Source organism: Sinocyclocheilus anshuiensis, unplaced genomic scaffold (genome assembly GCF_001515605.1).
Source record: "Sinocyclocheilus anshuiensis isolate Anshui unplaced genomic scaffold, SAMN03320099.WGS_v1.1 scaffold944, whole genome shotgun sequence".
In the NCBI taxonomy this organism is placed as follows: Eukaryota; Metazoa; Chordata; class Actinopteri; order Cypriniformes; family Cyprinidae; genus Sinocyclocheilus; species Sinocyclocheilus anshuiensis.
The window spans coordinates 1,645,045-1,658,450 of NW_015549559.1; the positions used below are offsets into that span (position 1 = coordinate 1,645,045).

Consider the following 13,406-nt stretch of genomic DNA (forward strand, 5'->3'; position numbering starts at 1 on the left):
TTCCCTATGCTTCTCTCTCTTTCTCTCTCTCTCTCTCTCTCTCTCCATTTGTTAGGTGTAAGATATGTCTGCACACAGCCTGTGTATATTATCATTATTCAAATTGAAATGATAAAACAGCCCATGACTGATGTTTTTCCTCTTTGTCCTGCTTGCCTATCATCACGCTCTGAAATGAATCCACAGAGAAAAGGGCTGGTTAAATCAGCAGCTATAATTCATGAAACGGAATCTTCACCTTTTGTTCAGTTTAAATTCTCAGAGGTTTTGTAGTTATTAGATTGAAGTGAGAAAAGTTTTGACTAAATTTGAATGTGATGTGATGAATGAAGGATATGACTATCAGAACAATCTCAACTGTGCTCACGTGATGTGTGTGATGCCTTTATTTTATGAGCATTTAACTACATCGTATCAAATTACTATTTAAATATCATTAGCTCATTATGTTTCTCTTTCTCCATTGTTTATCCATGTTAGACTTTTATGTATAAGAAAAAAAATGTATTAAAAAAAATGTCAAATACATTTTGCACATTCTTTAACATACAAACTTAGCCTCTTCATTTTTTATTTATTTATTTTGGATACACAGTTGCTTAACACAAAGTTTCATCTACCGAGGGACCACAGGGTCAGCAAGTCAAAGTTGGTTTGAGGATAATGACCCGTCCAGCTGATCACACTTCTTTCTGCTCCTCTCCTTTTTTTTCCTGTTTATTGACAGCATATGTCAGGCATCACATCCTATAAAACAATTTGACTTTTTATTACATTCTCAGCTTCTCCAACAGAGTCTACAAATAAACACATAAAATTAATGGGCCTTTATGTGGACCAATTACACCATCAGAAGTTTTTCAAATCACCAATGACAGGACGAGGCTTTATGAATTGGATGTGGTGTGAGAAAGCATCTGCTTGACTGTTACAATCCAATTATTGTCTCTTCCAATAATCCCGGTGGTATTTTTGAACTGTGCAGTAGCACACACAAGCTTTTATTTAAATTTGTGAACACTACATCATTCTATTTGTTTGTGACCTCCCGACAAACAAATGCTTTGTTTATTTTAGCATGTTCTCTGTATATTTAGAATGTCTAAAAATGTCAGCCGCATTTGGTGAGAAAATTAAATCTGACTCTTGTCAATTGGATTTGGTGACATTGAATTATGAGAGGTTTTGGTGGCATTTTTGGGTCTTGAAAAGAGAGGACAGTTGCATGTTTACATGTGTTGTGTGTGTTTGTGACAAGTATCTCCCGTGACTAACTCACAGGCTCGTGGTAAATATTCTCTCTTATTGTATTTGTACATTACAAGAACCTCTCATTTGGGCCATTAAGTCATCTTGCCTTTAAATGGGCCATGGGCAGGTTGAAAAGTTTAAAATAAATTTTATTTTGTGTCAGGCAGAAAATACAAGAGACCCTCTTTCACCAGAATAGCACTAACAATGATAATAATCAAACTAGAGGGGAGTTCTTGACTTTCTCTTTAAGACAGGAGATCCTAAGTCATTTTAATATTAATAAAAAAAATACATTTGAGTCAGAACATTGGACAGGATAATTACAAACCATTACTGCATTATAGGAGATTATATAACATTTAACAGACTGACATAACCTATTATGAAATGTATTAATATTGTAATTATTCAAATAGTTAGCTAACCATTAGCATTAGTGCATAGTAATAAGTGATTAACATACAATAATGGCTAAGAGACACTCTTTGTTCCTAATTGCTGGGCATGTACTCAAGTTCATACCTTTTTGTCTTTAATTAATACAGTTTTGCAAATGATTAATCTTATTAGTGTTGAATTTTCCTGTGCCTTTAAATGTTGAAGTGTTGGAAATTGGCACTGTAAAAATATATTTGTGGAAAACTATACGTGTGTGTGTGTGTGTGTGTGTGTGTGTGTGTGTGTGTGTGTGTGTGTTACTTAGCAGAATTTGTTATTGAGCTTATTTATTAATATTATTATTAATATTTTTTACTACACACATATACAGACAGAGAAACGCACACTTTCTATTGTATTAAGTTTAGCCTCCTCTAATCAATTGTATCGATCACCTCTGAAATGGCAGAAGGATCAACAGAGCCTTAATGCGAGTTTGCTGTCCAATCAGAGCCTGTTAAAATCAAGAGAAGGTCTTCAATAGACTGTCTGCTTCCTGTCACATACACCAGGAGATAAATGTGCATAGTGGTGTCTATAGAGCACACACATGTCATCGTAGAGTTTAAATGCATGAATATAAAAAAGCATATGTACAGAATAGAATAGCTTATCAGCAAAGAAATTGCAAAACACAAGTTTATAGATACTTCTAAAGAAAAGTTGATTTGTGTCTATTTGTCCTTGCATGCTAATGTGTATGCAAGGTTTACCGGTCCATTTGGTCTAAATGGTACGTAATAGTATAAATGCATGTACATAAAGAACTTTATATGACCTGTGAACCATGATATTAATTCCAGTTCCTCTGCTGATATATCCCTGAAGGAGACTGATCTAGTGGCACCTCATGTAGATGTTTGTCAGCTGTGTATGTTTGTTCTCACAGAGCCACAGTTGGCTGTGACTCTAGAGGAGACTTTGTGAGTGCCTGAGCTCTTACTGTGAATATTAACGAGAGAGAAGGAGAAAGAAAGAAGGAGAGCGAAGCAGAGGAAGAGACTAAGGGCATGAAATCTTAGAAAGTGGCTGAGATAAAAAAAGAAGGAGAAAGAAACAGGAAAACTGGGCCAGAGAGGGTAATAGGCTAGCACTGTCACTGCTCTCTAAAACCTGCACAAAGGAAGAAAGGAAGTGATAGTGGAACATATATGAAGGGATCCAGACAATGGAAAAGGAAGCAATAAAACCAACAGCAAACTTCCCTGCACAGGAACCTGTGCACATTGGTGTGTGTGTGTGTGTGTGTGTGTGTGTGTGTGTGTGTGGTGTGTGTGTGTGTGGGTGTGGGGGGGGGGTCAGTAGGTCAGTAGTTGTACTCAAACATGTTTTGTTACATAAAGCTATAAACATAAACAGGGACACTGTTATGTAAAAAAAGAAAAAGAAACTAGATACAGTGAGAGAGAGAATAATTCTGCACTATATTTCAAGGACATTTTTACTCAGTATCTTTGGCTCCACTTGTTATGCCAAAAATGTCATACTTGTTTTTTGGTTTTCTTTCCAGCAAGTGTGCATGTGTTTTACTGTGTGGTCTTTGTGAATGAGACTGCTTAATCTGCTTTTCAAAGACAGACTCACATATTGCTTATCCTTCCTCCAGACAGTGGCAGTTTCAAACCACCGAAACCCCAGTTCCGTCTAATGTGTTGTTGCTTGTTTTAAAGAACAATTAAAAATGAAAAGCTTGAATTTAATGTAGCTTTTCCTTTGTCGGGTGCTGAAAAGATGTGAATGAAAGAGTAAACATCTTGAAACATTCGTGTTATATTTCTCACGACGAAAATGTCTTGTGCATGCCATTTACAGCACCTCTTCCTAAACATCAGTTATTCCTGAAATGTGCTGGAAATGTCTTAACCACTCAACAATAAACAACTCCTCAATAATAAAAGCATATAATGTTCATGCGGGATTATTCAAATCCATCTTTACAAGCTGAAAATATCACTTAAGCCAAAAGTGATACTTTCATCCTTTTTCAAAATAATTTTTAAAGTCAATTATCTGCCGTTTCTCTTTTCACTTCTTGTTACTCATTATGCTAATCTGATCACATGACTCCTGCTAGCATGCTTATTAGTGATTTATATATATTTGTTTAAGCATAAGCAGCTCTGTAGTCAGCCACTCTTTCTCCTTGTTTTTACACACTGACTCACTCTGAATCTGTGAGTGTGTGTCCATATGTGTAAAGGCGAAGTGGTTTGGTGAGAACACTTCCTCCTTTCTTTAACATCTAGGCACAGTGTGTATAAATTGTACATTTTAAGTTATTTTTTTTAAGTTATTTAATCCATTTGCTTGCCATGTTTTATGTGTGGTTTCTGTAAGATTATTTACAAGGTGAATTTTTGTCCTTCTGTTTTCCAAATTTTCAGTGAAATGTGTCAAAATAATCTCCCTATATCACAACAAAATGTTGTTTCTACTGTGTTATCTATGTGTTGAAGCTAGGATAAATTGTGACATAACTAATCATGAATCACTAACTCAACCTTTTCTGAAGATAACAAACCTCTACAGACATCTTTCTTTTTTGATCCGTCTCACAGACACTCTTATGCACACATGTAAGACCAACACAAGACCTCCCCGTGACCATCCTCTTGTTCTTTCCTGGTGACTCGACACCGAAATCCTCTGTCCCAAACAGCTAGATGCTTGTTGGAAGTATGTGTAATTAAAAATCAGGACATCTAAGCATGTGCAACAGCTTCATCGCTTTTCTTTCATTTATGCTGTGGTGTTCTTTTTCCACTGTTTTGGGCTTTTACAGTGGTAGAGCCCTGGTAGTGGATAACTCCTCTCTATTCCATGTGACTGAGGTGGTCACTTAATTTTCTGATAAATTGATTCTTCACTATTACTAGCATAATCTTACTTTCTTGTGCACACAACTTTTTTTTTTTTCTTTTTTTATGCATGTTTTCTCAGGCAGAAAGACAGAGCAATAGCAGTTCTGTCTATGACAATGCAAAAACAAACATCTGTTGATGTCGAGTGACTGCAACACTTACTAAAGCCTATGTTGGATCAAATGTTGGCTGTGAGCTTGTGTTTGTAGTAGTGTGAGGGTGGGTTCACTAGAGGACAATAGCTCCACAGTGATCTCTTAATTTATGGTCTTATGCCAGGCCAGGTACTGTATTTTAAGGCATACTATCTATCTATCTATCTATCTATCTATCTAAAGTTTTTCGAAATTAAAAAGAAAAATGTTTGACACTTTTCCTTATAAAATATCTGTATGTGCAGTAAAAAGGTGACTTTAGAAATGTTGTGTAAATATACGTATATTATGAATGTTTATACGTGTGTCTGTAAAATCAGAGGGTAACTTTATATCATATTTAGTCATATTTGAAATCAGTCTGATATATTTGAAGCAGCCTATTCTGTTGTTCATTACTTTAATGAAATGATGCAAATAAAGGTTATTTGCGTAACAAAATAGAAATGTATTTCAATTTTGATCACATAAGTTCAGTTAACTGATTATTGACACAGAGCAGCAGCTGAGGTAAATAAACGATATGTTATTTATTTGTAATATAAAGTATTCACACCCTGAGGTCTGGAATTTAACACAGTAGAAAATGTCTCGGTGGCTGCAATAATCCCCGTCGTCTGTTGATAACAGATGGTAGATGTCATCAGGAGGCGACTGTCTGCCGCTTGACATGATCATCACGCCTGCCATAGAGACACAGCACCAGATACATAAACTTTGTCCACTTTCTAAAGAACAAGAAATCAAGATTCTACCGTTATTTTTATTCTGTCCCCATCTATAAAAACTGTGAATGCCCCACCGTATTTTGCATTCCACTCTTATCCTGCAAAAAGCGCTCGAGCGCAAATGAATGTGGATAAACGGGGCTTAAAACAGTCGTGCGTCTACCTCCAAAAGGCAGAGTGTAAATCAGCCTAATAGAAAAGCAGCATCAAATTCCTCAAGAGGAAAGAGTGAAGAGAAACATCTTTAATTTATAGCTCAACAGTTAGGAGGATGCAGAGAGAACGCGCTTTTCCCTGTGACATGAAGTTTAACATTTTATAAGGTCCTTCTTCACATTCGCCACTGTTTCGGCTTGATCCTATTGAAAGTGTGATCCATCTGTTTGTAATTCTCCACGCAGAGCGTGCAGCGGCTACATGTTGAACTCTGCTACAAAAGGGGACTCTTTTAAAAGAGATCAAACATAAAACGGTGATATGTGGCGCCCACAAATGCGAAGGCGAAAAAAAAATCATCCATACTGCTTATGCTATTCAATTATGCGGTCAAACGCCCTCTGTTTCTGTGGAATGATCAATTATCGGTTGTCAGTGATAATGGTGAATGATGACCCCACGCACTCCCGCTGCTATATGCTTCTTATCGATTAGCGCGTGCCTCCCCAAGTGAGCGCGAGCATCTGCGTTCTAGAAAGAGCCCTGACTTGTTCTTTGCTCAATATAAGAAAAATGCTATCTTAAAGATTTAGATATTTCATATTCAGATGGTCCTAATAAATGTTCGCATGTCTAAGGAAGATGTCTAACTTTAAAATGGCACTCGTGCTCATCTGCAACGCGGTGTCACCCAAATAATATTTCCAAACATTTGTCAGCCCTGCCAATTAATTGCCGCCGCATAATAGTGGGAGGGAGGGAGTGTTTGAGCGCTTTCACTTAACCCCTACCCCCATTCTTGTGGTGCACCCCTGACTTCTCTCGAGTCAGAGCCCAAATTTCTCGCCGTTAGTGTCATTCACGGGGTGATTGTCCGAGCGCGCGCGGGGAATCTCATTTATAGCGTCTTGCGCTCGGCTGAGCTGCAAATCAACCTGTTTACAGCCCAACACCAACACTCGCATCAATTAACCGAGCATCGATCCTCTCACAATATTCCCCCCTTCTCACGGTCCATATCCCTGCATTCATGGCACGATATGATTTTCAGGTGTTGTTGCCTTGTCTGGACTTTTCATAATTTATTATATGAGTTGTTAGAAGATGTAGTAAAAAAAGAAAGAAAGAAAGAAAGAAAGAAAGAAAGAAAGAAAGAAAGGAAAATAATTAGAGGAAGGTCGTGTTATGAAAAATGTTTTCCAAAAAAAAATGCATGCACTTAATGTGTACAGGTGGGAATACGTTATAGGCCATACGTTTAATAAAGAAATAAAACAATCTAAATAACTTTAAAACACAGACATAATCTGATATGCTTTAAACGTAAGTAGTATATTGATTTCTCCTTCGTATATAATTTTTTTTCTCAACCAAAAGTACACGTCCGTTTACTCCTCTCTTCTTTCCCTCTCTTCTTTCATTAATAAGTAAATAACAGTCGCCTTAAGTATAGATAGCTGACGCTATAGGACCTGATCCATCTCGCCGGCAGCAGTTCGTTAAAAATTCAGTGAGAAATAATGGCATCCGAGACATCACCTATAGTAACGTTATTATCTTCATTTCTCAAAATCAGCTAGACTGATAGCTTCGTTTGTCTTTTCCAGGGCATAAATCTTCAGCTTTTGCTGGTCGCTGCAGTGCAATCAGAGGGGGAATCTCTCTCTTTTTTAAAACACCGCCTATTCATAAATATAATAACTCATATTATTATTATTATTATTATTGTTGTTGTTGTTGTTGTTGAAATATACTCGTTTCAAATGAGACAGGATTTTGAATAACAAAACGTAAAGTAATACGGACAGATAACTACGTTTGGAATGATAAAAAAATGTCAATTTTGTTTTCACGCATGTGAAATTATTAAAACATTTGTTTTTGCATGTGTAGGCTATTGGAAATTTTAAATATGTAATTATCACTTTTAAAAAATAAATATGCAAATGATTCAGCAGATAATTTGCCTATTATCAGCTTCAAAAAAAGTTTAAGCAAATTAATACGTTTCTCGTATTGTTTTCTCTTATTTCATGTCAATTATTTTATTTTATTTTTGTCATGTTTAATCCAAATTAACTTTTGATTATTGCACATTAAAAAAAAAATGAGTAAGTGTCAATACATAACACATTTCCTCGTCAAAAGAGCAAACTGTTTAAAGAGAGTTCGTTTTTTATCCAGCTTAAATCGATTCTTGAATATATATATGTTTCCAAAGACTGTCTTGATGATCTCCAGACTTTTCACTTTTGTGCGACTCCTAACGTTTTAGCACTAAAGAGTTATTGGATGAGAACTATCTTCTCAGCCACCGCCTCGAAAGATAAAAAACTAAATTTGTTTTGCGAAATTAATTTCAAACAGGCTAGATGGGATGCATTCGCACGGTCGAGGCAGTTTGATGTGAAGCACGAGCGCTTCCTCTGTCTCACTCGCGCGGTGAGAGAGTGAGTGAGAGTGGGAAGGAGAGGTGGGTGAGCGACTGAGAGGGACACAGAGCGCGAGTTATGATAGAACAGAGCAGTGACCAATAGAATAACAGAGGGGTGGGGCTGAGGATTTCTCACCGTTCTGCATGGGCCCTTAAAGTTTGTTTGTTCGCTGAATGCGGCGTGTGATGAAAACGTGTTGATCCCGTTTGGCAATAATCAGATGAATCTGATTTGGGACATTTGATACATTCTTTGGACTTTCGAGACACCGATAGTTGCCATTACGCACGAAACTCCGTTGACCGACCTACTTTGAACACCGTTGCCTTGAGGAAAGAACGACTTGCTTAGAAACGGTGCGCTTGCAATCATCCAGGGGCTGAATTACAACAACTTTAATGCCAATCACAAACGAGGATACGCGATACGCTCGGAAACGTCAAGCTACGGAAAAGGCTTTGGGAGACCTTTGGCGGAGAGTTTGGCTATCCGGACACTTTTTGGTGAATTGCAACTTTTGAGCACCAGTTTGATGCCCAGAAAGATCAAAAGGTACGGTTGGTCTTTCGAAAGAGAAATTTACATTCCTGTAGTGGCCAAGTTAAGCTCTAACGTAGCCACCAGATGGTTGCTAAGAAGGGTTAAACTGTATCTAAAGGGAGTTGGAAAATCCAGCCTTTCTTCCACACGGATCAACTCATTGGGTGGGAGCAGCAAGAGAGACAAGAGTCCCCAGCAAATCAGCGGCTAATTGATTAAAGAGACTTCATTTGAATAGGGGGCTGGCAAGGTGCCAAACGCCTTTCAGAGGTCCCCATCCACCCCCTCCCATGATTAATCGCGAGGCATTATTGATAATCATAACAGGACACATGCGCGGTGGATGGGCTCGATTTTCGTAATTTTGAGCAGATTTGATAGTAATTTTTTATTCTTTCGTGGCTGATGCGTGAGCCAGCATGTCGCGGAGGAAACAAGCTAAACCGCAGCATTTCCAGTCCGACGCGCAGCTGGTCCTAACCGAGCACAATGGTGAGTTCAAGCCCTTATTACACACATAAACTCGCGCTGCACTTTTTACCAGAAGGGATTTCTAACTTTATTTTGTATTATTTTTGTTGTAACCTATTTAGAGTGACTCTCCCACGTTTTTAATCTCAGACAAGGAATTGATACTCGTAATCTCCCTTTATATTTGTGCTACTGAAAGGACTCGCTGTAAGAGCTCTATCATAGCCTACAGTTGAAAAGTTTTAGACTACTCGAAACTATCACTTTGCACTAAAACAAAAACACGTTTCATTTAGGTCTGCGTGATTCTTTTAATAATCCCTTTCTATCATTCGTAAAGTTTTTTTTTTTTGTTTTTTTTTTAAGTTGGTGTCAAGTTAATTTATGAAAGAAAGTAGACTATAATATAGCCTAGGTGAAGTTCGCGTTTTATTTTATTTATTAAAGATTTTACAAAATTCAACAGTATTCATTGGTGAAAGTTAAAGCTCATAGAATTAGTTTTGTTCTGGCCCGTTTAAGTTGCCCACACAAGTGGGGATTCGCATGGTTTCAGTTTTTCTTCCTCCTCCCCTCTTCTGTAGGATATTGCATATCTAGACTTCAGCAAGCGCCAAAACCCAGACTGAAACAACATGAAACGTATTAATTAAACGATTCTTTTTCTTCGATTCTTTGTATATAGTTTTACACCATGCTATCTCAGTGACCAGCTGTGCCTATCACATTCCGTTATCGAAAATTAGGCTATGTCATGCGACCTTAAAGGTGGCGGAGACGTCGGCGAAACTTATTTTCTTAAAAATATCCTCACCCAGTATTTCCATTTTGTATGAAACTTTGTCATATGTGATGAGTAAGCACATTCAAACTGAATTAGCATGTAGTCACGGGCGATCGGACAACCAAATCACATAATCTCATGTAATCGAGTTTTTCCATTATGACTATAGGCTACTCTTATATAATTTAAACTATTTTCACGTCATATTATTTTTTGCTGTACCTTCTTATACATTAGAGGGCTATTGAAAACTTACACCAATATGTAATCTCGTTCGTTTGCTTTTAATTGAGTTTTAAAATAAGTTGTATGATCAAGAGCTAACTTGCTATAGTAGCCCGCATGTAGCTCCGACACACACTGTCCCACGCTGTGACCAAACTCATCTTTCATACAGTGCCTTGTCAGCTTTTAAAACGTAGCCTACATTTACTTCACATATTACGCGTTTGTCGAACTACAAATAAGAGTGAAAAATATTATTTTCTTTGGACATTTAAAATAACGATATAACAAGCCTATAATTATATTAATTATTTTTTTCAATAATATTCTCTCGTACTAAATGTAGTCTTTTATAATTTCATAGTTTTCAGTGTTTGAACATTTCTGTTTCTGAAGTCAGGCAGGCAGTGAGTAAAGGTTTTGCAACAGTCATTGACTACAAATTTTAAGCCTGTGCTTGTTTTACTACTTTCAAACTGCATTTATCAAAGGCCGTCTCACGTCCCATCGAGCTATAAAAAGAATTTAAAGGGCATACTGAACATTCTTATCAGTAAAGTGTCTTACTTTAACCATTTTAAAACGGGGTGTTTTGGGGGAACTGTCCTATCTCTTGCTTTAACTTGTTTTGTAGGCTATCATGTTTCTTAGAATGGGACCCTTGAAGAGGTAAGGATTTTGTACCATATCGAAACTAGATCCAAATAATTTTCTTCAATTTATTTTTATTCAGCTTTTAGTTAAATCCATTTTCAATATTCCGTTGTGGAACATGTGACGAATTAACTGAAGTGACCTACTTATACCGTTAATGCACAAGGGAAAGTTATAGGCGATAGAAATATAGCACACCGTTATTTTAATGACCGTTCTACGGCAATCTTTTGGTAAAATAGCCTACATAAAGAAACATTAATTACTGGCATAACACGACTCTTAGCTCTCTAATATTGCAGTAAACAGCAACGTTATTTTACGCTCCTCCTCTTCACTTTAAATCCATTTGATTTCTGAGGTTATAAATAAAATAAAACTAAACTGCTTTTCATTACAGATCATGGGCCGCTGTAGACACCAGTTGCTTTTAGATGCAACAACTTTAATTTCAAAGGCGTTCCTTAAACTTACAATATGTTCATGTTTGCTTAAGAAAAATATATATCAGTGATAATCGTTAATTAAAGCGTAAGATTATTTTTTTCTTGTTGAATGTTTAAAAAAAAAAGATTTTCGTGGTTCTGTGTGTTGAGATGCAAAATAAGCACATCCCCTTATTTTAAAAGATATCCCTTTTAATTTGCAGAGAACGTAGATGTACAGAAATCAGCTAGGTGTTATTAAAAATTAATACGAGAACAGGCCCAGATTTACATAAGCAGTTGTTTGGCGACTTACATGTGAAGGGCATTCATAGGTGAATTATATGTGATTACTGCTAGAATTTCAGAAAAGGAAAAGAAAACAGATTTTCTAAATCATGGCATTGCTGCATTTTCCCTTTTAAATGTAATAAAGAAGTGAATGGCAGTGTTTGTCAACTGCTGTCAGCTGACCAAGTTCACATTTTCGCCAAATACAGCTCATTCAAAGCAAGAGGCAAAGGCATAACCTGTACGTCAGAGTTCAGAAATGTATTGCTGTCTTCATGACTTAAGCATTGCTTGGTAACTTTTTTTCCTTAACATTTGGCGTAAACCAGGTCTTAATAAGTACAGATAAACTTCATTGGTGCTAGACTGAGATGAGGAGTCTGTCCCTGTTGGCCTGTCACTGAGGGTGGGATGTAGAGCTTTTTTAACCTTTGCCAGGATCCCTCTGTGGGGAGGCGAGGAGAGATCAGGTCACGGTGTGTTCATGTGTACCATGTCTCTGACCTCCATCCACCATGCTGTGCTATAGCTAGCCAAACAGGGACTCTTACTTTTTTCTGGGATGGTGTGTGTGTGTGTGTGTGGAGGTGGGGGGTGATGTGGATTGAGATCAATGTGGCTTGCTTTCCCCTTTCACCTCAGCAAATTTGCCACACACCCACCCAGAGAGATTGTCAGGGAGATCCCCCCTCCAAAACACACACACACAAGCATCGCAAACAACAGGGATTTTGTATCTTGTCATTTTTTTGGAAGTTTTGGAAGTAGATTCGATGTATTTTATTTTTTATTTTCTCTCTAGTCCCCTATCGCACTCATCCTTTTAAGAGCATGTCATAAGAATTGAGGATGAGGGCTCGGTGACCAGCAGAGAAGCCTTTCCCAGCCACACCATCTAGTGTTCAGTAGGAAGCTTTCTATGGCTTGAGAGAGAAAGTGAGGGAGGGACGCTAAGGGAAAGCAGGAAAGTTGAGGGCGGGTAGTAGATAGTAAGGGACACACAAGGAGATTCTGGGTAAACGGTAACTCACTCTTCGAAGTCACAACTAGCAAGGCGCCTGCAGCTGAGAAAAGTAACGTAGACATTACAAATTATTCTCATGTATGTTTATCCTCTCTTTTTTTCTAGTCATTCTTTTTTTTCTTTTTTTACTTACCACATCACCAATTCTCTCTCCTTTCTCTGTCTTGATTTGCTTGGGATGAGATCTTTGACCTGCTCTGTAGCATGCTGATGATGACCCAAAGCCATCACACTGTAAAGAACTGTTCTCATCAAAACTAGCTCTGCCTCACTAATCAACAGCACAGCACACAGCCATGCACAGTGTACAATAGCTTTCACAAACTAGTGTCGTTTCTTGCTTTCCATGTACTTTAGAGTGACTACGTATAGACACACATCTGGCTTTGTAAGCTGCCCATTGCACATTGACGTTTGAGTATAATTAAACTTTTCAGTATTAAGGCTTTTTCGTTTGAGAAATGTGTTTTAAAATTAATTTCAATTGTCTTATCTTTTTTTTTTTTTTTACTGAAATAATTATTTAAAATGTTAATTTATTTGTTCAAATGCTATTCTGTTTATTTTTTGGAATGCACATGTCATTTTATTTATTTTTTTACCAGATTTGAACCAGTGTTTACATGAAGAACAAAGCGCATGCTTTATTTTAAGGTCAGAGGATGTGTCAAAATGTCTATTTGGACAGATATGTCAAGAAGTTATTTAATCATTCACATGTCATGTGATGATCGTCAAATCATTGTTTGGAAATTGATAGTTCAAATGTCAACATTTTAGAATATGTATTTTCTAAGAAAACAAGTCTTTTAAATCTCAAAATATTATAATGAAATTAATCATTCTAAATTATTTATTTTGTTACATTTGAATAGTCCACGGTGATGTAACTTTTATGCATTTTTAAGGATACAATATCAACTACTGTGCATAGCAATTTATGTCCCCCCCCCCCCCAAAAAAAA

The 13,406-nt window shown here is 37.1% G+C and overlaps 1 protein-coding gene across 2 annotated transcripts in view; it reads left to right on the forward strand.

Moving 5' to 3' along the window:
- The first annotated feature begins 8,153 nt into the window (after positions 1–8,153).
- LOC107657119 (sal-like protein 1) overlaps positions 8,154–13,406 on the forward strand; it is a 13,677-nt gene continuing 8,424 nt past the window's right edge. For both annotated transcript variants that reach the window (XM_016445136.1, XM_016445137.1), the window contains exon 1: positions 8,154–9,059. In XM_016445136.1, the coding sequence (XP_016300622.1) occupies positions 8,987–9,059 (73 nt within the window). In that variant the 5' untranslated portion in view covers positions 8,154–8,986. The remainder of the gene's footprint in view (positions 9,060–13,406) is intronic.